The sequence below is a fragment of the Chiloscyllium plagiosum genome, chromosome 33 (genome assembly GCF_004010195.1).
Source record: "Chiloscyllium plagiosum isolate BGI_BamShark_2017 chromosome 33, ASM401019v2, whole genome shotgun sequence".
NCBI lineage: Eukaryota > Metazoa > Chordata > Chondrichthyes > Orectolobiformes > Hemiscylliidae > Chiloscyllium > Chiloscyllium plagiosum.
The window spans coordinates 25,758,232-25,785,239 of NC_057742.1; the positions used below are offsets into that span (position 1 = coordinate 25,758,232).

Sequence of the window (27,008 nt, forward strand, 5' to 3'; positions counted from 1 at the left end):
GATCACAACTCCCTGACCTTTACTCTAGTAATGGAGAAGGATAGGAGTAGATGGTATGGGAAAGTATTTAATTGGGGGAGGGAGAACTACAATGCTACTAGGCAGGAACTAGAGTGCCTAAATTGGAACAGATGTTTCCAGGGAAATGCACAGCAGAAATGTGGAGGTTGTTTAGAGAGCACTTGCTGCGAGTGCTGGATTGGTTTGTCCCACACAGATAATGAAAGGATGGAAAGGGGAAGGAACCTTGGGTGACCAGGAGTGTGGAACATCTATTCAAGAGGAAGAAGGAAGCTGACTTAAGGCTGAGGAGGCAAGGAACAGACAGAGCTTTTTTTTTTAGATTAGGTTAGATTACTTACAGTGTGGAAACAGGCCCTTCGGCCCAACAAGTCCACACCGCCCCGCCGAAGCGCAACCCACCTATACCCCTACATTTACCCCTTACCTAACACTACGGGCAATTTAGCATGGCCAGTTCACCTGACCTGCACATCTTTGGACTGTGGGAGGAAACCGGAGCACCCGGAGGAAACCCACTCAGACACGGGGAGAACGTGCAAACTCCACACAGTCAGTCGCCTGAGGCGGGAATTGAACCCGGATCTCTGGCGCAGTGAGGCAGCAGTGCTAACCCACTGTGCCACCGTGCCACCCACAGCTCTAGAAGGTTGCAAGGTAGTCAGAAAGGAACTGAAGAATGGACTGAGGAAAGCTAGAAGGGGGCATGAAAAAGCTTTAGTGGGTAGGATTAAGGAAAACCCTAAGGCATCCTACACTTATGTAAGGAAAAGAGGATGGCCAGAGTGAGGGGTGAGCCTGGAGTTGGAAGAGGTAGGGGAGATCCTTAATGAATACTTGGCTTCAGTTTTCACTACTGAGAGGGACCTTGACGTTTGTGAGGACAGCATGAAACAGGCTAATGTGCTGAAAATGTTGAAAACTATAAGGATAGAAGAGTCTCCTGGGACAGACGGATATACCTAAGGTTACAACAGGAACAGATTGCTGTGTTTTTGGTGGTGATCTTTGCATCCTTACTGTCCACTGGAGTAGTGCCTGATGACTGGAGGGTAGCAAATGTTAGTCGTCTTTTTAAGAAAGGGAATAGGGATAATCCTGGAAATTACAGACCAGTCAGTCTTACTTCTGCAGTGGGCAAAGGAAAGGATTCTGAGAGGCAGGATTTATCATTACTTGGAAAAACATAGTTTGATTAGAGATAGTCAGCATGGCTTTGTGAGGGGCAGATCATGCGTCCCAAGCCTTATTGAATTCTTTGGGAATGTTTCAAAACACATTCTCAGTGGATGTGGTGTAAATGGATTTTAGCAAGGTGTTTGATAAGGTTCCCATGGTAGGATCATTCAGAAGGTAAGGAGGAATGGGATACAGGGAAATTTGGCTGACTGGATACAGAACTTGCTGGGCTATAGAAGACAGAGGGTGGTAATAGGTGGAAAATATTTAGCGTGGAGCTTGGTGACCAGTGGTGTTCTGCAAGGATCTGTTCTGGGACCTCTGCTGTTTGTAAGTTTTATAAATGACTTGAATGAGGAAGTGGAAGAGTGGGTTAATAAGTTTGCTGATGACACGAAGGTTGGTGGAGTTGTGGATAGTGTGGACGGCTGTTGTAGGTTGCAACAGGACATTGACAGGATGCAGAACTGGGCTGATAAGTGGCAGATGGAGTTTAATCTAGAAAATTATGAAGTGATTCATTTTGGAGGATCAAATTTGAATACAGAATACAGGGTTAAAGATAGCATTCTTGGCAGTGTAGAGGAACTGAGGGATCTTGGTGGGCATGTCCATAGATCTCTTGAAATTGCCACCCAGGTTGATAGGGTTGTTAAGAAGGCGAATGGTGTGTTGGCTTTCATTAGTAGGGGGATTGAGATTAAGAACCACGAGGTTATGCTGCAGCTCTATAGAGCCATGTTAGACCACACTTGGAATATTGTGTTCAGTTATCAAGTCATAGAGATATACAGCACAGAAACAGACCCTTTGGTCCAATTCATCCATGCCGATCAGATATCACAACCTAATAAAGTCCCACTTGCCAGCACCTGGCCCATGTCCCTCCAAACCCTTCCTATTCATATACCCATCCAGATGCCTTTTAAATGTTGCAATTGTACTAGCCTCCACCACTTGCTCTGGCAGCTCATTCCATACATGTACCAGCCTTTGTGTGGAAAATGTTGCTTCTTAGGTCCCTTTTATATCTTCCCCTCTCACCCTAAACCTTTGCCCTCTAGTTCTGGATCCCCACCACAGGGAAAAGACTTTGTCTATTTATCCTATCCATGCCCCTCATGATTTTGTCGAATCATCCCTCAGCCTCTGACGCTCAAAGGAAAAGGAAGGATGTGGAAGCTTTAGAGACAGTGAAGAGGAAATTTACCAGGATGCTGCCTGGACTGGAGGGCATGTCTTATGAAGAAAGATTGAGGGAGCTAGGACTTTTCTCATTGGAACGAAGAAGGAGAGAGGTGACTTGATACAGATGTATAAGATGATGAGAGGCATAGATAGACTGATAGCCAGAGACTTTTTTCCCAGGGTAAAAATGGCTATCACAATTTTAAGGAGAAAGTGAGGTCTTCAGATTCTGGAGATCAGAGCTGAAAATGTGTTGCTGGAAAAGCGCAGCAGGTCAGGCAGCATCCAGGGAACAGGAGAATCGACGTTTCAGGCATGAAGAAGGGCTTATGCCCGAAATGGCGTTATCACAATTTTAAGGTTGATTGGAGGAAGGTTTGGGGAGATGTCAGAGGTCGGTTCTTTACACTGAGAATGGTGGGTGCGTGGAATGCACTGCCAGCGATGGGAGTAGAGTCAGATACATTAGGGACATTTAAGCAACTTTTAGATAGGCTCATGGATGATAGTAAAATGAAGGGTATGTAGGTTAGGTTTCTCTTAGAGTAGGAGAAAAGGTTGGCACATCATTGAGGGCCAAAAGGCCTGTACTGTGCTATACTGTTCGATGTTCTAGTATCATGTGTCAGCATTTCCTAGCAGGAGCCATGCAACATTTGTTCATGCATAAACTTTATTGGTGAGAATTAAATTTATGGCTTAACCTAATTCAGTCATAATTCTGGTCCTAGCTCAGAAATACACACAAATGAATTATCTATAGTGATGGCCATATGAATATGTCATAACACATTGATGCCTTGAGATCAAATAACTCAGCATAAGTTAGGAATCAAACTTGAGACTGAGACATTTTCTCTGCTTATTTTGCTGATCTGAAAATTCTCACTAAACATATTGAAAAAAGAAGCATCTATTACCAATAAATAGAGATGTTTATATGCCAAGCCCAAAAAATATTCAGTTACTCATATGATAAACACTGACTAAACTGATTAGATTGTGATGCAAAAGACTTCAGAACAAAAACAAAATCCCCATTTAAAGACAGATAGTGCTATGCTTACTTTACTGGTAGTAATACAATTCACATTTTATTTCAATTATGTTTATTTGTATGTAAGATGAAGTAGACATTGAATTTATGCCAATAAGTGGGAGATTTTAGCCTTCTGATTAGGAACCCCACTGGTAGTGAACAAACGTTTCAAAATTCCATTCCTGAAATTGCAGGCTCAATTCCCACTTCGTTAGAATGAAGGGAGCCTTCAGCAAACGGGTCTGTCCACATTAACCCACATTATCAGGCCCCACACAGGATTTCATGTTTTAAAGTGAAGATTCACTCCGAAATTGCTGTTTGTCTGTTTGAAATAGTCACAAAAACAAGAAATGGCTTGGCCTGCTTCACTCTGTTACCTGAGTCTAGTTTGATGTTCTGAAGAAAGGTCCTCAACCTGAACTGATCACCATTGTTTCCTTCTCCAGAAATGCTGACAGGCCTACTGAGCATATTGAGCATCTTTTGTTTTTATTTATAACTGGTTTACTTTCAATTGATGCAGTATGGAAGACTAGTTTATTTTGTCAAGGGTTTTTATTTTCGGAGGATTGCTTTTTGCCTCGTCCCTTTTGTTAAAGTCTTGACAACAACTCAAATTTTGGTGGCACGGTGGCTTAGTGGTTAGCACTGCTGTCTCACGCGCCAGGGACCTGTGTTCGATTCCAGCCTCGGGCGACTGTGTGGACTTTGCACATTCTCCCCATGTCTGCATGGGTTTTCTCCAGTTTCCTCCCACAATCCAAAGATGTGTGGGTCAGGTGAATTGGTCATGCTAAAGTGCCCATAAAGATTGGTGCATTAGTCAGGTTAGAAGAATGGGTCTGGGAGGGCTGGTGTGGACATGTTGGGCCGAAGGGCCTGTTTCTATACTGTAGGGAATCGAATCTAATCTAAAATAACTAAAGAATAATGATGCTCCTATTGGGCATTCCAATTCTGTGGCATGACTTATGTGAGAAGTACCAACACACAATGACACAATTTCTTTAGCGCCTAAACAAATTAAGGTGGGGAAGAGTATATTTGTTTTTCTGGTAGAATAACTGGCTTGCCCAGCTTTTTGATTTGCAAACGGCATCCAATCTAGTCTATAAGTTTTACAGAGGTATACTTGCCTTGGAAAATGTTAATGAGATGTTCTCTTCCCATTGCTGAAATGTTGGGTTTGTTGCTTGAAAAACATAAAAATAATAGCAGGGCAAAAATGTTCCTCAAATCTGATATCTTCAAGCACTACAAAATAGCTCACTCCCAGTTTTTCAGTTTCCCCAATGAGGAATTGCTGTCAATGTGAAGCACTTCAAGAAATCTTTTATTACTGAATAGCTTTGTAAGAACAATGCTTTCAACAAAATAGGTAAACCCCTTCTGCTCCTTTTTGCATGTGTTTTATGGAAAGACATTTTTTATGGAAACACACAAAGATTAAGAAAGCTTATCCAAATAACACCTTCAAGGATTCAAACAAAGCGTACAACTTAAACTGACATAATTAAATATTTCCAGTAAACTTTGCAACCAGAAATGTAAAATTGGATTGTGTTTCAGAACTGAAGCATTAAATGGATTAAAAACAGAAAGTGCTGAAAATACACAGGTCGGCTTGTATCTGTAAATAGAAAAGACAGGTTTAATTTTTTTTACAGCTATATAAATAGATAGGTATCAAAATTACTCCATCACTGCAATGGATTATAATGTCTTTCTCTAATAAAGGAGCTCTTGATACCTAATTGTGCAATATTTGTAGGGAAATAGATGTCCAGTTCGACAGAAAAACAGTAACTAAGACTAAGCAACCACAGAGAATAGGAGAGAAAGGACAGTCAAAGCATTGAATAACGTAAGTTACGGCAGAAAAAATGAATAACTTTGATATTGAAACACAAGTAATAGAGAATCATAAATATAATATTTTAAATATAAATACGTCTTATTAAAAAGATTAAATGTTTTGTACAAAGGAAACCATTGTAACAAGAAAAAAGAAAGAGAACAATATTGTAAGCCAATGGGCAGAGTAATTGGGTTAAATTAGTAAAAATATATTTGAAAATGCAGTTACAAAATTCTCCTTTACAGGGCACAAAACCTGGCTAATGGCACTAGTGTGGCTTCTGATGCATGATTGTCATGCAGTTTGCTACAGCTTGAAAGCAAACCCTTGGGATTCCTTTCTCCTTTTCATAAGGTTTCTGACACAAGGAAAAGATATAACATCAGTAAGCAAGTAAACATCAAGTTATAACAGTAAACAGCATCATGAACAATACAGCAGGGTGAAAAGAATAACAAAAACATGACAGAATAACAGAGAGGGATTAACAGGAAACACCAAATAATGAAATGAACATAAAAACTAAGAGCAGGTTTAGGCAATTCAGCCCCTTGAGCCTACTTTGCTATTTAATACAATCACTGGCTGATCTCATCTTGGCCTCAACTCCACTTTCCTACCTGGTTCCCATATCCCTTTAACATATTATTAATTTAAAATCTATCTCTATCTCCTCAACCACTGCACTATGGGGTAGTGAATTCCACACATTCATAATCCTTTGAGAGAAGTATTTTCTCCTCATTTCTGTTTTAAATCTGCCACCTCTTAGCCTAAAACTATGATCACTCATTCTAGATTGTCCCACTAGGGGAAACATGTATACGATGGCTACTTTGTCAATCCCCTTTACCTCTCATACACCTTAATTAGATAGCCTCTCATTCTTCTAATCTCTAGCGAGTACAGGCCTAAACTGCTCAATCTTTCATCTGTGGAACTAATCAAGTGAACCTTTCCTGAACTGTGTCAAATGAAGTACATCCTTGCTCAAGTAAGGAGATCAAAACTGTCAGCAGTACTCCAGATGCAACCTCACCAATACCTTGTACAGTTGCAACAACACATCCCTACTTATACATTTTATTCCCTTAGCAATCAATGCCAAAATTCCATTGACCTCCTTATTGCCTGATATAGCTGCATAATAGCTTTCTGCAACGTATGCATACGAAATCCAGATCTTTTGGAATCATCTCTCGTAATTGTGCACTACTTACTTTTAAGACTAAAATCCAACAATAATAACAGTAGTTAAATTACTGGGGGATTTTCACTCAATTTTAGCAAAGTTATTCAAGTTTAAATGAACAAAGTAGTGTATTCATTACTAATTTTCCATGGTTAATTTTTCAACTCTTTTTTTAGACTGCTTTATGCCTAACATGTATTTGCCTTTTTATTTCTGATGGTTTTGTTCAAATTGACAGTATATATTGATAGAAACTTAGAGACAGGAGTAGACCATTCAGTTCATTGAGCCTGCGTTGTTACTTAATACAGGACATGAGTGGACCTTTGTGTATGATGGCTTATTGAGCGCCTAAAGCACTGAAAGATTGGTAGCTCCAACATCAGATGTGGGCATTGATAAAGCAAGTATGGAGGGGCATATTCCTTTCCTCATCACAAAAGGGGGATATAAGAAGGTTCCGAGATAGGATATTGGACAAGGAGTTGGAGTTCCTGCACAATAACCAACACTTCAGTGGAACTTGATGGTTGTCTGGCATGACATTAGGAGGCTGCCACTATTTCTTGGTTAGGTCTGCTGGTTACACACCCAAGTGGCTTAATTAGCTGCATGCTGTGGACGATCAAATAACCAGTGCTGCAACGACTATGCCCCCTCATAATTCTATGGAAGTGGAATGTGATGTTTTCTTGGCACTGCTCTCTTCACTTCCTCCATGATAGAGTCATACAGTTATAAAGCCAACAGGTTGCTGTCTCTTTAACCATTAGAATCTTCATCTGTTCAGCAGTCTTACAAAGTGGAAATTGATAAGGTCATGGCAATATCAATGGCATGGTCTGAATTTCTTGTTTATTTCAGTTTTATTTTCAATTTTAAAAGCCTCTTACACAGTGGAGTATACTTCTCAGAGACCTCAGGACATCTTCTACTGCCACTCTGTCTGAACAGCTGAAAAATTGTTTGTACTTTATATACTGGAAAACAGCAAATTTGAAAATGAGTCTTGGTCAATTGTTCACAAGTAGTGATGTATGCAGTAAATATTATTTGATTCTTGCAGACACCAGGACTAATACAATCTATGTTTATTGTCTGTATGTTGTAGACTGCCAACAACAATCAGAATTGGGAATTTTGGCAGAGTTTCTCTTGTCTGGCCAAGGAGTTTAAAAACATTGTTCCCTATTTTTATTTCTCTTAAACGTTTAATATAAATCCTACATCTTGTAAAACGTTTTATTTGTGCACGTTTTTTTAAATTTCTGGAAGAAATTCCATTGTATGACTTTCTCAGTTTTGTTGATTCAAAGTGCCCAGAAGCTGGGCCTCCTCAAATATATTGCCTTTACCATCAGGCTGTGGTGACCTCATGACGCAAGCCGCTTGGCCGTGCGTTGACGTCACGACGCATCACCATATCACGGGCGATGGGGAAATCGGGCGAAGTGACGTCACGGCACCGCCCCCCCCATCTGGGGCGACGTGAGCGCAGGCCGCGGTGACGTCATGGGGAACGCTGGCCGTGGTGACGTCTTGCTGAGTGTGTGTGTTGATGGTGGCGGAGGTCGGGGAGGAATCTGCTGAGCCGACATTTCGCAGGCACTTCGACTCCCAGCTGCCCGGGAACATGGTGTTAGGGGACAGGTGAGGGGCAGGGAGAGGAAGGCCGCTGCGGAGCGAGGGACGGGCGTGTTTTCTTGTGGGTGCGCGGTTCCCCGGAGTTTGTTGCGGCGGGGTGGGTCCGGCCTGGTCAGGCCAGGGTGACAGAGGGAGCGGCTCCACTGGAAGTTGGTGTTTTGCTGTGAGCTGGACAGCGCTGAGGGCCGAGCCCTGCTCTCCCGGGGCTGGGCACTATGTTGGGGGGGTTCCAACCTGTCCCGCTCTGTGCGGAATGGGCACAGCGATGAACTCGCGGTTCCCTGTTCTGCCATGTCCCTCACATTTGGGGGGGGGGTTATCTACAGCAGAGTTTACCAGATTGTGCACAGCCGTCCAGCTGTGGGGTTTGCACTGCGCCCTGGCAGCTTTCCCAGGACCAGGCTGCGTGGGCAAAGATATGGTCACTCTTTAAAGGGCATGATATCTGTACCTGGAACCCAGTGTTTTCACTTCGAGTGGTGCAAAATTACCAAACTCTAGAATAATTATGGAAAAGTGCTGTGAAAATGTGGTATAGCAAGACATCTAAAACTGATGTAGAAATTAACTGAGATTTGGTCCAGGGTGTGATATAATGTATTGCAGTATCCTGTCAGCTGTTCTCAAAACTGTGACCTGTCACCCATGGGCATTTGTGTGGAAGAGTTGGTGCCTACTGCAAAGCAGCTGTAAATTCTAGACAGGCTGTAGTCATGGTGCAAGTTGAACTAAATACTTGTTTCTTAATTCCCCAACATCAAAAATGTAGATCATTTGGTTTATTATTGTCACATGTACTGTGATACAGTGAGATGTATTGTTTTGTGTTATCCAGACAAATAATACCTTAAGTACATCAGGGTAACAACAGAATGCAGAGAATAATGTGAGAGCTAAAGAAAATGTGCAGAGAAATCTGAGGTCCATTAATTAGTCTAATAAACCATCAAACTGTTCTTGAAACTTGGTATGTGTTTTCAAACTTTTGTATTTTCTGCCTGATGAAACAGGGTGTAATAGAGTATATCGGGATTGAGAGGGGGGGTCTTTGATTATATTGGCTGCTTTCCTGAGGCAGTAGGAAGCATAGAGGAAGTCGATGGAAGGAAGGCTGTTTTTTGTGATGGATTGGGCTGTGTTCACAACACTAATTTTTTTGTGGTCTTGGGCTGAGCGGTTGACACACTAAGCTGTGATATATCTGGATAGGTTGCTTTCTTTGGTGCATCTACAATAATTGATAAGTTATTGTAGGCATGCTGAATTTACTTAGCCTTCAGAAGAAGTAGAGGTGTTAGTGTGCTTTCTTGACTCTAGTGTTAATGTAGATGAACCAGGACAGATTACATACATCTAGAGTTTTCTGCTGTCCATATATAAAGGTAACTTTTAAACCACATGATCGTCTGACCTTAATTGTGTATACTTTGATTTCCATGAAGATGCTCACTTAAGTCTAGATTACAAGAAAAGTTATTTTGCAGTAGTAGCTAAGTCAGCAACCCTTTCATTCATTCTGCTAGTCTAATTGTTATTTGAATTACTTAGCTAACAGAATAAACATTTAAGCTATGAGATCTCATCCACATCCCACTTGTGGTGCTTAGCTTAACTTGCGCTCGTGAGCGTGGTGTAGAGGCAGTTTATTGCATCTCTTGATTTCTTATGTGTTTTCAACATTCATCAATCTCTTACTGATTTAAAAAGGGAATACAACATCCCTGTTCCCATGAAACCCATGATAAATGTTAGAGCTCTAAAGGAAAGATTAATGTGCAGATATGACTTACATAATGTAGGGTTTGAATTGCTTCCTACAAAACTGACACTTTGGAGCTGTCTCTAGTTTGTCACTGAGGAAATGGAGGTGTTAAACAATATTTTAATTGTCTTGACTTGAGAAATGGTATTAAAATAAAAGTTATTACATTTATTCAGATTTGTTGTTATCCTGAACATTTTAAGACTTTTATTGAAATGGAAATGTATTTGAACAGCTTGGCTTGACTATTCCAGTGTCAGTTTAGCTACTTTGATTATTACGATTCATAGAGGCAGAGAATAATTATACTGTTCACTTCATTTTAAGACTATAGATCAAGGCAGTTACTGAAGGGCCTGCAATTTAATAAAAGTTATATTATGTGGCCCATTTTGTGGGAAAGGGATGACATGTTGATTAGTTATTTCACTTGATAAAAGTTGACACGTTTGTATGACAACCTTTATCCAGTATGTTAAGAGATGCATTATTTTGAATATTACTTTACTTTCCTCCACATGCTATTTCAATAATGTCATAAAAATGTGTTAATGCCTTTACCTGGTATTACCAACAGTAATTCCCAGACTAGGTTAACTGTGATTGTCAGCTTGAAAACAATGATGAATGATAACTCAATAAACAAATTTAGAGAATCTATTGGTGACTTTTAACTATTGTCAGGGCAGAAACTGAATTTAACAGATTAGAAGAGAAAGTCAAAGGGAGGTATTCATAGGTTGCAACAACAAATTCAAAGGGAAGGAGTGGTTGGAAAATAGGGCAGTAACTGAAGAGATTCAAGATATCCTGTCAAGAACATGGCGAAGCTAGACGTCTTGAAATACACAGGAGATAAAAGCTAGTCACTCTGTTAGCGTTGGGACAAATGACTGTGTGCTTGCTAAAGGTTTTGAGGAAGTTAAGTAAAATGGAGAGGAGACTGACAACTGAACAATTGGTAACAATTTTAAGTTAAATCCATAAATTCTCCATATTAATGAGATGAAGGCTTTAAAGATTAGCCAACAGTTAGACTTTGAGGATTTGAATTACATGAGGTGGAGGCGGAGAAGATCCCTTAGGTCCACAGTTTGAATAGCAGTGAGATGGGAGGAGAATATTTTTGGTCACGTTTAGAGAGGCTATTAACTTAAACACGTCTAAGTGATATAAATTAGGAACTAAAGAAAAAACTGTTTCTGTTGTACTTGGGTTACTGGATTGCTCCTGTTGTCTCAAGTGGGCTGAAGTGGAAAATGATGCAGGTTGCTTTACAGCTTTGCAGAGTGCTAGTTAGAACTCTGAAGAACCTGGTTCATTTCTGGGCACCACAGTTCAGGATAGACATTTTGGATAATTGCAGCAATAATTCAACAGAATGATAGTGTCTAATAGTGTTAAATTATGAAGGTAAATTGCATAAATTTGACTTGTTTTCCTGTGATTATAGAAAATTATGGTGTAGTCTAAGTTAATGAAGTGTTTGAGGTGATTTAATGGATTTGATGGGGCAAATGGGGAACTATTTCCATTGGTGGGAAACTACAGAAGATGGCACAGTCTGAAAATTCAACTTAGGCAGTCCCAAGGTGATATTAAAAGGGGGATAATAGAAATCTGGAGCACACTCATTAAACAAAACTTTTGAGGACGAGGTTTAGTTGAAAATGTCAAAATTAAAAGTTTAAAAGCTAGGAGTTTGTGGCTATATTTTAGTCATTGTTATTTTGGCAGTTGTGCTTTAAAGTCTGAAGTGTTCAGTGTCTGTTATGGCACAATAAAAGAAGGAAATCCAAGTGGAAGTTATTGGATATTGTTTCCCCTGTCAACTAACAACTGCTTACAGAAGGTACAACTACAAAGTCTTTACGATACCTACCAGATTCCAGTTGACCTCCATTCTGAAATCTGTATGTTGTAATTCAGTCATAAAGATATTAAGTTGTACCTTTTTATCTTGGTGGTCTAATTTGGTAAGGAAAATGGCATTAGAAATCACCACTGCTTTCTAATCTGGTGATTTGTTAATTTCAGATGGAGACCTCTGCACTCAGTCACAATCAAAATTGGAATGTTTTCAAGTTCTCCTACAGATTTATATTCTTTCGAAAACAAAGCTGTTTCTCTCCCTATATTGTTCATTTGTTTCTCTTTCAATTTTTTAAAAATATCAGTCTGCACATGTGATACTGCTTTATTGTTCATCTGTGACTGACAGTAGTTCCTAAGACTTTTTTACCTTTAATCTTTCTGGTCTTAACTATTTCTACCAATATTGCGATTAGTGGTTCTCTGACTTGGTTAAGATGTACACCAGCACAAGATAATTTACAAGATCATTCCATGTTGCTCTTAATTTGCTAAGCCTTGCCTCAGGTGTTTAGTTGTTTAAAATCTTTCAACTAAGTTTGTTATTGCACTATTACTATTCTGTCATAACAAATTACCTTGATTTCTCTGCTTATTGATATCACTTTCTTTATACTTTGGTTTAAAATCTTTACTGTGTATAGTAACTGCTGCCACCTAATGCAAAAATAGTGTTTTGCAAAAATTAAATTCTCTTCTTTTAAAGGGGGAAAAAAAATCAAGCAACATGGTACAATAATTTTCTTTGTCTTTTCTCTGATTTTTGTTTTGCACTAATTAGACTTACACACTTGATCAGTTCCAGTAAATTGCCAACTTGTCTTGACTTTTGCTTAACTTAATTTTGTATTCCCACTTTGCTATTTTATTTACATTGCTTATTTGAAGTTATTAGAGAACTTGAATTTTTTAATATAGTTTTATCTAATTATCAGGAGTAGGTTGCAATAAATAGGCAAACAGCAAAATGTATTTGTACATTAAAGCTGTTCATTAGTGCTGAGGATGGTAAATTAAAGCTCCACCATTACTGACTATTCTCATTTTCTTTCAGTATTTTTGAGAACTCTTTATAAATGGACAGCACCACCATGACATTTATCGAAGGAGTTGGTGATGAAGTTACAGTTCTATGTGGAATAGTTCTTCTGGTACTGGCACTTATTCTTGCCTGGCTCTCCACTCATGTTGCTGATCATAGTGATCAAATATTTGGAACCATTGTTACAACAGCAAACTCATCATTAGTGGGCCTAAACAGTGTAGAGAGGTATGTGGCAAATACGGCAACTCCTGAAGCAGATGAAGCCCAGTCAGCTGCTGCACCTGTTGAGCAGAAACCAGAGGAAGGAGATGATTCTGGGATGGGAGCATCACCTGGAAATAATGGACCCACAAGTGATCAGGTGCCAATTGAAGGGGCTTCCAATTTAACCGATTCGAGTATCGATCCTCTCTTGAACATACAGGGCTTACGCAAGCGAGCATCAACCAGTGCAATTAGCACTGGAGAAGGACTGGACCGGGCAATGCTGGAGAACTGTAATGTTCACCCTCTCTCAGTGGGTAGTGGTGATACAGGTGAAGGGCAAATTCAAGTGCGGCTGAAGTTTTTAAATGATACTGAAGAGGTTGCACGAGTGAAACCAGATGATACAGTTGGGTTTCTGAAGAGGTAAGATATTTGTCCGTTCAGATTGTTTGCAGTATTTAAAAGCTGCTTTATTGCAGAATAATTTGATGTCAGACTCTCCAAAATGACAAACTAAAATTATTTTTAAAATGCCAATAAAATTTTCTTTACAAAAATATTCTCAAATTTATTTTGCAGTATTGTAATTTGAAATATTTGGAAGTGAAACAAACAAGCTGTAAAATATTGCTATTACAGAATAGTTGTAGGTATAAATTAGTTTCTATTAATGTAGCAACAGTCATCTGAGTTGCCAAAGGCCCTGTAACTTGTTTGGTTGTACCTAGCAAGTATGATCTGCCAACAGCACCTGTTATTTTAGGGGACTGTAGCTCAGCATCCATGTTTTTGAAGCATTTCAATGATGCTGACACCTCAAAGGCAATCACTGGCTTGATGATTCCAAATGAAGAGCTCTGCCTTCTGAGAGCCACTAATACAATGGAAATATTTTCAGAGGGAGCTTTCCAAGTTCTCCTACAGATTTATATCTGCCCTTCAGAAAAACTAACAAATTTACTAACAGCTTGCCACAATAAATTTTCTGGGCCCATCAGCTGTCTTCAATGGGTTGATTCTCTGTATTTGAGCAGGACAGTGTTCTAATGCACTTCACCTGCAAGTAATGTCAAGTGCTTACAAATCAAATTCCTCGAAGCAAAAACATTTTTCTCAGATGTGGAATTTAAACAGCTGGATTTGAGTTTGCAATTTCTTTTTTTAAAAAAAAGCTAACTACAGTACTCTGTTAACACAATACACCAGTCACAATTAACAAGGAGTTTAGTGTTGTTCCATAAACCCAAGGTTTTGAAGATGACTTGGACCCGGTTTGTTGTTTTATTACACAAGTAGCAAATTTGGTAAAATTATAGATAGTGGGAATCAAGGGGACAAGTGTCTTGTGGTTGGAATCTTAGCTAGCTAAAAGTGAGATGGCCCGATTGGTGGAGGTCAGTGTTCTCAGCCCCAGAACATTGGTGGGGAGGTTCCACTACACTCCTAACCCTAAACAGATCTGTTTAATCAGTAGCTATTAATTTGATTGCAGATTGTTCAGTACCATTTGTAATTCCTCAAACTTGAAGCAGTCTGTGCCCACCTGCAAGACCTGGACAGCATTCAGACTTAGGTTGACGAGTGTCAAACAGTATTGCATGCCACACAGGTATCCAGCAATGACTATTTCCAGCATGACAAGGTTTAACCATCTCCCTTTGCATTCAAGGGCATTAAGGTCACTGAATACTCCACCATCAATATAATTGGGAATGGGGGTGGTGGTGGTGGTATTGCTAGATCATTCAGCAGAAACTGAACTTGACCAGTCACGTGATTACAAGACTACAAGAGCACACCAAGGACTGGCAATTCTGCAGTGAGTAATTTGTGCGATTTCCAATTCCTGTCCAGCATCTACCCGGCAAAAGTTAGGAGTGTGATGGGTTACACACTAATTATCTAGGACAATGCACCTCCAAGAACACTTGAAACTTGACAGCTATGTTTCTGGCAAAGTAAGCCACTTGGCACCTAATCCACAGTGTTAAATGTTAATTCCTTCTAGCCCTGGTTCATAGTGACAAATGCGTCTACAATATACAGGATTCACTGCAACAACCTATCAAGACTCCTTCGTCAGTCCCTTGCAAACCTGCAATTTCTAACACCTAGAAGAACAGGACAAAAGATGTATTTGAATAATACCACTTAAAAGAACCCCTCCAAGCCATATTCTACCCTCGGTTTGAACTATGTCACTGTCCTTCACTGTCACTGGGGCAATATCCTGGAACTCCATCCAAATGCATTATAGGCACACTACAATTGTGCAGTTCAAGTCCATTACCACTTTTTTTTTAAGAGCAATTAGGGATGGGTAATAAATGGTGGCCTTCTAATTGTTTATATTTCATGAACAATTTTTTTAAAATCTGCCTTCAAGGCATTAATGAGATGGTCAAAGGAGTTCTGTGGCAAATCAGACAAACATACTGAGGGAGGTGCCATGTCACCATAGTCTTAAGTTGTTGAAGCATTTGTTCAAGAACACCAACTGGATGTATTCAAGAAGCCCAACCCTCTTGGTTTCTATATCCTTAATCACATGGAAGTTTTGTGCTCGTTCTCTGGAGACTCAACTTGGGGAGTATTTTTGTTACGTTTTGTAGCAAGTTGGAAGTTCGTTTATTGCAAATAGGCCTGATAAACCAAGAACTGACCTTCTCTGCATTTAAAATTAGGATTGTGGTGCAGAAGTCCCTGACTTAAAATGTCTGACCTACAAATACTTGTACTGTACTTACAAATGTGATTACATGGGTGTAATTTTAAAGGTCTGACATTTAAATATTTCCTATGGTTACGTACTGTGATTTTATATTATTCTACGTTGTTCTCCTTGTGTAAAAATCTACTTTTATCAGACTCAAGAACAGAACCCATTTGCAACCTGGGGATTGTCTGTATATGTTTGTATACAAGTTTATTTGTTAGACTAATATGTTTCAGGCAAAACCTTGATTTGACTTTTATGTAGTTATGGTTTTTGTGCTTATAAGTAAAACGTGCTTATCAGCCATATCTAATGTTTCTCTCTCCTTTCCTTCTTTCTTTCTTTCCTCCTCCCGTCCGTCCGTGAGGTAATAAGTGACTGTGAGCTTTGCAAATAATTAGGATCCAATGTCCTGTTCCACTTAATGTCTTAACAGTGAATTAGCACACACTAATTTAATCATTTCATAGCAGCAGTCACCTGGGCGGCACGGTGGCACAGTGGTTGTGGGCGGCACGGTGGCACAGTGGTTGTGGGCGGCACGGTGGCACAGTGGTTGTGGGCGGCACGGTGGCACAGTGGTTGTGGGCGGCACGGTGGCACAGTGGTTGTGGGCGGCACGGTGGCACAGTGGTTGTGGGCGGCACGGTGGCACAGTGGTTGTGGGCGGCACGGTGGCACAGTGGTTGTGGGCGGCACGGTGGCACAGTGGTTGTGGGCGGCACGGTGGCACAGTGGTTGTGGGCGGCACGGTGGCACAGTGGTTGTGGGCGGCACGGTGGCACAGTGGTTGTGGGCGGCACGGTGGCACAGTGGTTGTGGGCGGCACGGTGGCACAGTGGTTGTGGGCGGCACGGTGGCACAGTGGTTGTGGGCGGCACGGTGGCACAGTGGTTGTGGGCGGCACGGTGGCACAGTGGTTGTGGGCGGCACGGTGTTTCCTCCCACAGTCCAAAGATGTGCAGGGTCAGGTGAATTGGCCATGCTAAATTGCCCGTAGTGTTAGGTAAGGGGTAAATGTAGGGGTATGGGTGGGTTTCGCTTCGGCGGGTTGGTGTGGACTTGTTGGGCCGAAGGGCCTGTTTCCACACTGTAATGTAATCTAATCTAATCTAATCACAATACTTCAAAAGTAAGATGTGCTGAGGGTATAAGCAGTGGTATACAAATGTAAGTTATTCATCCTGTCTGGAGAGATCCAGATTGGCTTCATATAATTTGATCATGAGATTCACTGACTACACTGAACTGTGAAAATACATTATTTTAACGTGATTATTCAACTGTGGTACTCTGGAAGTTTAATTCCAGAGACCGTAATAACTCTCTCTCTCTCTATGAACTATAAATCTGCATCCAAAGTTGCAGCTTAACTACAGCTGTGACACATCCATCCTTATTCATGTGGTTATCTTATTGGATCACTATCAGAAGATTGTATAGATAGAAATTCAAAAGCTCTAGTCCTTGTCAACTAAAATGTTTTTGGATCCCAATTGAGGAAAGTATTTTCAAATGATTCTAGAAATTGTTCCTTATCAATGCACTCCAGAGCAAGCTCCATCTCTCGTACCAAGAACTGTGAATATTTACAAAAACTGTTTCCTACGCCAAAACCTTGTCCAGTGTCCTTTTTGTCGGTCACTATTTCAAAGCTGGTAAAGCAGCTTTTTTTTTAGTTCTGCCACTAAATATGCTATTAGTGTACAGGTTACATCAGATAGTCATAGGGCAGCTGGAGATAAAACCATTGCAAAGTGTGGAGTCCAAATACCATGTGAGCAGATTGAGGTCCAAGTGATTTTCAAAGCAAGAGTTTGGCTTTTATAATGAGATAATTATCACTATCTCCTATCACAAGTTGCAACATGGAGAGTAAATAATACTGCCTTGAAATGTAGCCACATTTGCTACAGAGGTGTGAATCTCAGCCATTTTGTGCAAAAATGATGTCCTACAAGCAACAGTGAGGTAACTGATGGTTGATTTAAATGGTATTGATTGATAGAACCACCTATTATTTGAGTGATGCTTTGGAACCTTCCGTTTCAATGGAAACGGATCAGCAAGGCAGAGAGGGCCAGACTTAAACATCTCACTCAAAGGCTTGCATGTCTGACCATGCAATTGTCTCTAATTATTGTATGAAATGCTGACTTTGATTATGTGTGACATCCTTGAGTGAGAGTAGGATCCTCATTTCTTTTAAGTCAAGAGAAATACCATCTGAGTCATCTGGCACTTGTTTGGAAGAGTGAAGAAGACCATGTCTGTGCCGCCGTGCCGGTGGGCGGCACGGTGGCACAGTGGTTAGCACTGCTGCCTCACAGCGCCGGAGACCCGGGTTCAATTCCTGCCTCAGGCGACTAATTGTGTGGAGTTTGCATGTTCTCCCCGTGTCTGCGTGGGTTTCCTCCGGGTGCTCTGGTTTCCTACCACAGTCCAAAAGATGTGCAGGTCAGGTGAATTGGCCATGCTAAATTGCCCATAGTGTTAGGTAAGGGGTAAATGTAGGGGTATTTGGCGGGTCGGTATGGACTTGTTGGGCCGAAGGGCCTGTTTCCACACTGTAATGTAATCTAATCTAATCTAGCATTCCCTCACTTTATTGGCCTATATATTATTCGCAGACCAAGAATAGAATTTAAATTGTCTTTGTAAGAAGGGATTCAACTTGGGTGTAGATGGATAGCCCCATCTGCTAAAATTGGCGGACCTTATTATTTTATTGGGAGAAAGTGAGGACTGCAGATGCTGGAGATCAGAAAAGAAAAATGTGTTGCTGGAAAAGCGCAGCAGGTCAGGCAGCATCCAAGGAACAGGAGAATCAACAGGAATGCGGAGGGTGTGCCCAGCAGGCTAATCTAAAAGATAGGGAGGAGGTACTTGGGGAGGGGCGTTGGGAATGCGATAGGTGGAAGGAGGTTAAGGTGAGGGAGTGGCGGCAGAGAAGTCGGGAAGAAGATTGCAGGTCAAGAAGGCGGTGCTGAGTCCGAGGGTTGGGACTGAGATAAGGTGGGGGGGAGAAATGAGAAAGCTGGAGAAATCTAAATTCATCCCTTGTAGTTGGAGGGTTCCTCGGTGGAAGATGAGGCGCTCTTCCTCCAGGCATCGTGTTGCCATGGTCTGGCGATGGAGGAGGCCAAGGACCTGCATGTCCTTGGCGGAGTGGGAGGGGGAGTTAGTGTTCAGCCATGGGGTGGTTGGGTTGGTTGGTGCGGATGTCCCTGAGGTGTTCTCTGAAACATTCTGCAAGTAGGTGGCCTGTCTCCCCAATGTAGAGGAGGCCATATCGGGTGCAGCGGATGCAGTAAATGATTTGTGTGGAGGTGTAGGTGAATTTGTGGGCGGCACGGTGGCACAGTGGTTAGCATTGCTGCCTCACAGCGCCAGAGACCCGGGTTGGGGCCTTGGAGGGAAATGAGGGGGGAGGTGTGGGCACAAGTTTTGCATTTCTTGCGGTTGCAGGGGAAGGTGCCGGGAGTGGAGGTTGGGTTGGTGGTGGGTGTGGACCAGACGAGGGAGTCGCGGAGGGAGTGGTCTTTCCGGAACGCTGATAGAGGAGGGGAGGGAAATATTATTTTATTGGACTTATCTGTTCTACATTAGTAGCTACATTGCTGGGTTAGAAAACAAAGAAAAATGTTATTCTATTAGCTAACTGTTGTGACTTGGCAGCCATGTTGGACATTATACATAGTGATACTTCCTAAAAAGCAATGTTTTGATCTGTTGGCCAAAATGTGTGCTCATTCTCTAATATAGCAAAAAATCTTTCCATGCTATTTGCTAGTGTCTAACAATTTTTTAATACTGTTGGAATATTGTGCTGTATTAATTTTAATTGGCTGTTTAAATCTCTCTCTGGAGTAGTAAAAGGAACAGCTACTTTGAAGTTGTCTCCTCGTCCTTGCTAGATAGCTTCTGGATCAGGCTCTCTGGCTAATTGGTTGTCACCTGGGTGAACTGAAGAGCTGCTAGTGGCAGTCTGAAGTGGAAGGAAATATTTGGCGGGGATGAGGAATTGAACTGATTGTTTGGGGAAAGCCTTCTATTCTGCCCAGACTATATATATCCCACATGATACATTGAGAAGAGTTTGATTTAATTTATGGATTTGCATCATAAAAGCTAATTCATTCGTGCAAATTAAGATTCCTTGCTTTTTGTGCAGAGAGACTGTTTGTTTGGTATTCTAGGACTTCTCTCCGATTCCTTCTGAATTTGGACATTCATATTTCTATCCATTTTCAGAATTGAAATACCCAATAAAAGACTGTGTGTTGCAATAAATTAGAATGGCTCAGGTCTGTTTCCCAGTCCTTCATGTATAACATGACAAGTTTTATTAAATTTGAAAAAGAGGATTTGTTTCCCAGTAACCTTGGATGTTTTCAATTAATGTTAATTGCCTCATTCAATTGGTGCAATTTTCTGGTGCCGAATATTTTCTTTCCCTATTATTTTCTATTTTAAATTCTCATTGTAGTGAATTAAACCCAGGGGTCCCTTGTTGCTTAAAGCCATCAAAGGTTTCTGTGCCCTCGTTTTTTCATCATTGACTATATGGTTGATTGCGGTACATTTTAAATCCCAGCTTTAGTGACAAATAGGTAATGGTGAATGCTAGCTGTAATTGATGCTGAACAATGGAAGAATCTGTGGATAATAAGGGGACATCATAACTTTAAAATGATAATCAAGTCAATTATTTGAAATAACCCATCTCTAGCACTAATTTCACCATGAGAAACATGGCAAGAACATAAATTATCTTTCATTTATAGAAAACCTTAATGCAGTTCCATTCAAACATTTATTATTTGGAGAACATTTTCCACTTTGGTTCAAAGATGCTTGCTGTTTTGCTGGCAACCACTTTCACTAACAACATCAAAATACTGAAAGAGAAACTGTGAATTCATTGCAGCTCCTCATGTATGCATAATGAAACAAGTCAGTTTTCTCATATTATGGTGAGTGATGCCCCTCAAATGAATAACATGGGCCAGGCCAACAGGTCAACGCATTGGACAGTTTATTGTGTATCGGAATTAAATTAAATATTAAAGGTTATGTCAGGAGTTGCGGAAATAAATTCCTCATACCTATTCCGAAATGAACACCTGTACAGTGAGTGAAGGTTAGAAATAATCAAGCAGTGTAACTTCATTGTATGTTGAGTCTGGGGATTTGGGCTTCAGTGAGGTTAAAAGTAATGAATAGAAAACAAAGTGAGGATGTTAGAGCATATGGCTACAAAAACTGTTTTAATTATTCTCAAATTACTCTGGTTTATTCAACAATTAAATTCTTAGTAAAACCATAAGTGAAGATGGCTCTTTCCATATTGTGGGGATTTAATGTGCTATGTCTGAAGCCTGCTCTCAGATGCTAATTTTGACAGCAGGTGTTAGATCAATTGAGACTGATGTTAAGTCATTTAATAGAGCCACAGAAATCAGCAAGATGTGCCACGATAAATTGCCAGTCTTTGCTGAACTAGTTGATAGCATCTGAGATAACAGAAGCTGCAGTTGTCTTCTGCAGTGAGCTAGCAAGAGCCTCTCACTAATTGCTCTTTGGCAACCACTCTTTTCCAAACCCCCTCATGAATATGTCATGTGTGGACATCGCTTACTGCCTGTGCTCCCATCCAAGTAGTAGTCATCTGGACAAAGTATAAAAGAGTGCTTGATCTCTGAGGAACCACATCCCATCAAGATCAGAAACTTCAGGTGGTGAAGAGCAAATTGACTGAACAATATAATGGAAACACTGTCTTTTATAGTCAAGTATCGATTTTGTTTCAATGTCACCAAAGCTAATATGTTACCTGACCCCCCTCACTTTATTTAGCACTTATGACAGTTGTTCTAATTTTCTGTTTAATTTGTTTCTTTCCATTTTTCTCCTTGTGCCCTGTTTCTCTCTCCTAGCAAATACTTCCCAGGGCAAGAGCAGCAAATGAAGTTAATTTACCAGGGCCAGCTTCTGCAAGACCATTCCCGCACCCTTGGCTCCCTCAACATCACTGACAACTGTGTGATCCACTGTCACATTTCGCAGACTTCATCCTCCCCCAGCCCTACTGTGTCCTCTGTGGTGGAACAGAACCAAGCTGCCCTTAACGTTGGCAATCTGATGATCCCAGTTTTTGTCATCATGCTTGCTGTAGTCTGGTACTACCGCATTAACTATCGCCAGTTCTTCACTGCACCAGCAACAGTTTCGCTGGTTGGTGTTACTGTTTTCTTCAGTTTTCTCGTGTTCGGCATTTATGGTCGATAAAGACACAGTGATATATTCTCATTCATCTTGATCATTGCTTATCCAGCCCAACTGAATGTGGTGTTACTGGTCAATGTTGAAATAAGATGTGATGTGGAACCAGTGTACTTTTTTTTTAAAAAACAAGGGGATCCAGCTTGGCACTGACTTTTTGAGTACCATGCTGTTGGCAGTTACTAGAATTTAATGTTACAAATTTAAACAAAACCTAGCTAGAACAATGATCATTTGCAATGAATCGGAAATTGGGACTTTTACTGTTGACTTATTAAAAAGGGTAAGGTTACATTGAACTAAATTTTTCATATTGTCAAATCCTGATAAATGCAAAGCAAATTTATCTCCCAAAAAAATCTAAAGGTCTTGCATTCAATGAAGATTAAACTGCCTGTATGAAGATTCAAATTTTATGCTCATAGATTATCCTTGACCATCGGAAATATCCCACCCCGTATGGCATTGAAGATATGTGATTGGATTTCCCATAGTGCTAGTGAATAGAAATTTGACATGCGTTAAGCATGCATTTATCCAAGCACCATTATAATTACAGTATCAGTAGTCAGCTTGTAAGCTCTTTTTTTAGGAGATGAGTGTCTGTGTTACTGTAAAGTTAATACTAAAAAAGCCAATGATTGCACCAAGAAATAAGGCCTTGTTACGTGGACAAAGAAGGTGCTGTAGTATGTTGTTACAGTGGTCTTCAAACGTTAGGGAGATGGAGACACATTTAAAAGGTGTATCCTTTTCTTGTCCGTGATGCTGCTGAATGCCTTTATTGATGGCAGTCGGCAAAGGAGCTCAGCAGATGATCAATTCTACGAGTTTTACCCCTGATTTTTTTTGAATGTCAGGCTATGTAATATTTACATGATTTTTTTATAATTGCTTAATCATGTTAAGGTGCAGCAACCATTGTATTTGCATAACTATTAAAATATGTCCAATCTCTGGTTTGTTCCATGACTGCTTTTCTAATATCATGTTATCCTAAAATTAAACAGTTGCAGTTAAAAATCAGAGTCTGAAAGGGGAAAGAAGTGAAGCTAGCAGTGAACAAATTAGACCGCTTTATAGAGAAGTAAAGTTCTACAACCAGAAAAGAGCAGCAGATATTTTTTTAAAACGTGGACTAGTGGATAATGGGACAACTTATTTTATAATCAGAAACAGGAGCTTTACTAAGAAATTACCACGGCAAACTGAGAAACATGGTATAAACTTTGAGTACAACAGCAGCAGAGATTTTATTGGAATATTGCTTACAATTTTAAATCCACAGATTTAATATTGTAAAAAGGAGCAATTCACCAAATTTGTTGACTGTTAGATGGGGTATAAGTGCATCTGAATCTTACTGAGTCTGTAGTTCCACAGGAACTACAGCAAAGATTTCCTCAATTGATGTATGCTTAATCAGTACTTCTCAGGTGTCACTGCTTTAAAATAACCTTTATGAAGAGAGACTGGCTTGTTTCGGAGTTATTTTCAGCAGAAAATCAGAACTCCAGCATATACTAAGGTAAAGATAGGAAAAGTAAGGTTGAACGCTTGGGAAAGAGAAAATACAATGATAGTCAATGTATAAACAGTGGGGAACCTGAAGGAAAAGGAGTGTAGCGCACAAAGTTAGGAAGTCTGATGTTGGCTAGTACTGGAAAATGTGGGGGTGGGGGAATGAGTTGATGAATCCAAAATATGAAAGCATCCAGGTTGGAGGGGAAATATTGTGGCTAGAAGTTGAGGAAATATGTTGGTTACCTAAAAGGGATTCAGCATAGCAAATGTCTAAAAGGAATTATCAATACCTCTGCTGCTTTTATAACTTTTTAAAAATTGTTTGTGCCTTTGTGATTTTAAAATATTGCTGTTTATTTTCAGATCTGTAGAACAGGCCTGCATTGTGCTGAAAGGGGCATTGGGTTATTGGGTTTAAAATCTAATATTTCTGAAATGTTCTCCCTTTGTTTCGCAATAACAGCTCATTGAATGTAATAAAAGACAGAAACGAGTTCTGGTTTGCAGTTCATTTATGTGCATGATACAGGGAATTAATACTGATCCAGTACTACAAGGAGCAATGAGCTTGATTGGAGGTGGTGCACTGGTGAGAATTCATTTCAGTCTCCAACCATGCCATCTCATTAAATGACATTACATACATCTAATTTGCCTATGTTGCTTCTCTAAATTGCTCTTCAATAATTTTAATTCTGAAGAAAATAATTTTTAAAAAATTTGAATTCCTTTAATAAATATTTTAGCCCCAAAGCTAAATTTCAAAATCCCAGGTGTCACAATAATACTGTCTAGATATTTAACTATCAGCTGTATACAGTTTTTCATCAAGTATTTGCATATCTATGACTGCTGCATTATCTCATGAACAAAACATACATTTTAAAGGATGTTAACTATCGCTAGTTTTACTAAGTGAAAAAAATTCTTCCATCTAATCTCATGTAAGGTTAATTTTTTTTTGTTGGTCTGGCTTAAGACATTGTCTAACCTACTTCTGTAACAGCAGTATTTAAAAACCTTTATCAGTTTACTTCATTCACTTAAAGACCTGGACCAACTTTTCTATAATTTACATAAAACACTTTTTTTTGAACAGTTGATGTATACTTCTGTTTTTGAAAACAGGATGTACAACGTTGTATATTTTTTAGTGACTTGATGCTAAGGTGTTACAATTTAAAGGTGTCACTTCTACTCTCAGCAACATAATTGCCTTAAACAGGTGGAGGGTTGCTTTTCAGACTGGAGGCCTGTGACCAGTGGTATACCACAGGGATCGGTACTGGGTCCACTGCTTTTCGTCATTTATGTAAACTATTTAGATGTGAACATAGGTATAGTTAGTAAGTTTGCAGATTACACCAAAATTGGAGATGTAGTGGACAGTGAAAGTAGTTACCTCAGATTACAACAGGATCTTAACCAGATTGGCCAATGGGCCAAGGAGTGGCAGGTGGACTTTAATTTAGGTAAATGTGAGGTGCTGTATTTTAGAAAGGCAAATCAAGGCAGGCTTTACCACTTTAGGTCATGGGGAGTGTTGCTGAACAAAGACCTTGGAGTGCAGATTCATAGGCTCTTGAAAGTGGAGTCGCAGGTAAATAGGATAGTGAAGGTGTTTTGTATGATTTCCTTTATTGGTCAGAGCATTGAGTATAGGAGTTGGGAGGTCATGTGGCCATACAGGACATTGGTGAGGCCACTTTTGGAATATTGTGTGCAATTCATAGGAAGAATGTTGTGAAACTTAAGGGTTCAGAAAGGATGTTGCCAGCATTGGAGGGTTTTAGCTAGAGGGAGAGGTGAACAGGCTGGGGCTGTTGCCCTGGAGCTTTGGAGGCTGACCTGTGCAGAGGTTTATAAAATCATGAGGGGCATGGATAGGGTAAATAGACAAAGTCTTTTCCCTGGTTTGGGGGAGTCCAGAACTAGAAGACATAGGTTTAGAGCGAGAGGGGAAAGATATAAAAGAGACCTAAGGGGCAACATTTTCATGCAGAGGGTGTATGGAATGAGCTGCCCGAGGAAGTGGTTGAGGCTGATACAATTGTAACAATTAAGAGTCATCTGGATGGGTCCATGAATAGGAAGGGTTTAGAGGGATATGGGCCAAATGCTGGCAAATGGGACTGGATTAACTTAGGATATCTGATTGGCATGGATGAGTTGGACCAAAGGGTCTGTTTCCATGCTGTACATCTGACTTTATTCCTATGCTGCCTCTGAAGTGTAATTTACACACATTTTATGGCAGTGTGCTTCAAGGTAAGACATATACACTAGCAGGATGGATGGAATTCCAGGCACCTATAATTGTTGCCAATGACAGCTAAGTCTCAGGGTAGATTACTGCACAGTAACAAGCCTTTTAGTGCAGCTAGTTCATGCTAATGTTAATACCTTGCATGAGCACCACTTTTAGATTAGATTACTTAGTGTGGAAACAGGCCCTTCGGCCCAACAAGTCCACACCGCCTCGCCAAAGCGCAACCCACCCACCCATGCCCCTACCTTTACCCCTTGCCTAACACTATGGGCAATTTAGCATAGCCAATTCACCTGGCCTGCACATCTTTGGACTGTGGGAGGAAACCGGAGCACCCGGAGGAAACCCACGCAGACACGGGGAGAAGGTGCAAACTCCACACAGTCAGTCGCCTGAGGTGGGAATTGAACCTGGGTCTCTGGCACTGTGAGGCAGCAGTGCTAACCACTGTGCCACCGTGCTGCCCACTTCTCTCTCACCCAATTCTTTCCCTTTCTTTTATTTACCTAGTTTTCTCCTAAAATGTGTTTGTCATAAATACTAGTGATAGTGTGTTCCATATTCAGGTTTAAAACAAAATTAGCCCAATTTCCTTATTGGACTTTCTTATTAATACAATGTCTTTAATGATTGAGGGGTATGAGTGAGCACTCTGCTCACTTGCAAACTGCCAATCATTTAGGACTGAGATTTATTACAAGGGCCAATATTAAGTACATTGAGGCTCCTACCAATCAAATGCACACAGGAAAGTTGCAAGCAGTATACTTGCATCCTTGTTATCAGTACTATGAAAAAAAGCAATAAGGAAAGTAGGAAGGAATACTAGCAGTGATAAAATGATCCAACTATTCATAAAACACCAACTTTGGAAGACTAGAAATACAAAGTATCATATTTGATGGCTCAAAGGCACTAAAGTGTGTTTTCAGTGTGAAGTTTGGTACAGCACTGCTAGTAATGAACTTGATCCACAACAGGTTGGAAGTCTAAATCCTCAACATTGTGATTTTGGGATTGCCTGTCAGAAATAAGTTTAGTTAAACTAGTTTTGACCTGGGAATCTTAAAATATTCAGGAGACGAGCCAATCATTTAGGACAGATGAGGAAAAAATACTTGAGTTCCAAATCTTTTGAATTCTCCAAATTAGAGAATTAAGAAAGCTTCATTGTTGAATACATTTAAGGATTGGAGAAGCAGAT

General features: G+C 40.3%; 1 protein-coding gene across 1 annotated transcript; it reads left to right on the top strand.

The window, feature by feature from the left end:
* Positions 1–7,944: 7,944 nt before the first annotated feature.
* Positions 7,945–24,028, top strand: tmub2 (transmembrane and ubiquitin-like domain containing 2). The gene is made up of 3 exons (XM_043675169.1): positions 7,945–8,130; positions 12,813–13,433; positions 21,666–24,028. The coding sequence occupies exons 2-3, from the start codon at positions 12,835–12,837 to the stop codon at positions 22,015–22,017; spliced, it is 951 nt and encodes a 316-aa protein (XP_043531104.1). The 5' UTR covers positions 7,945–8,130; positions 12,813–12,834; the 3' UTR covers positions 22,018–24,028.
* Positions 24,029–27,008: the final 2,980 nt, after the last annotated feature.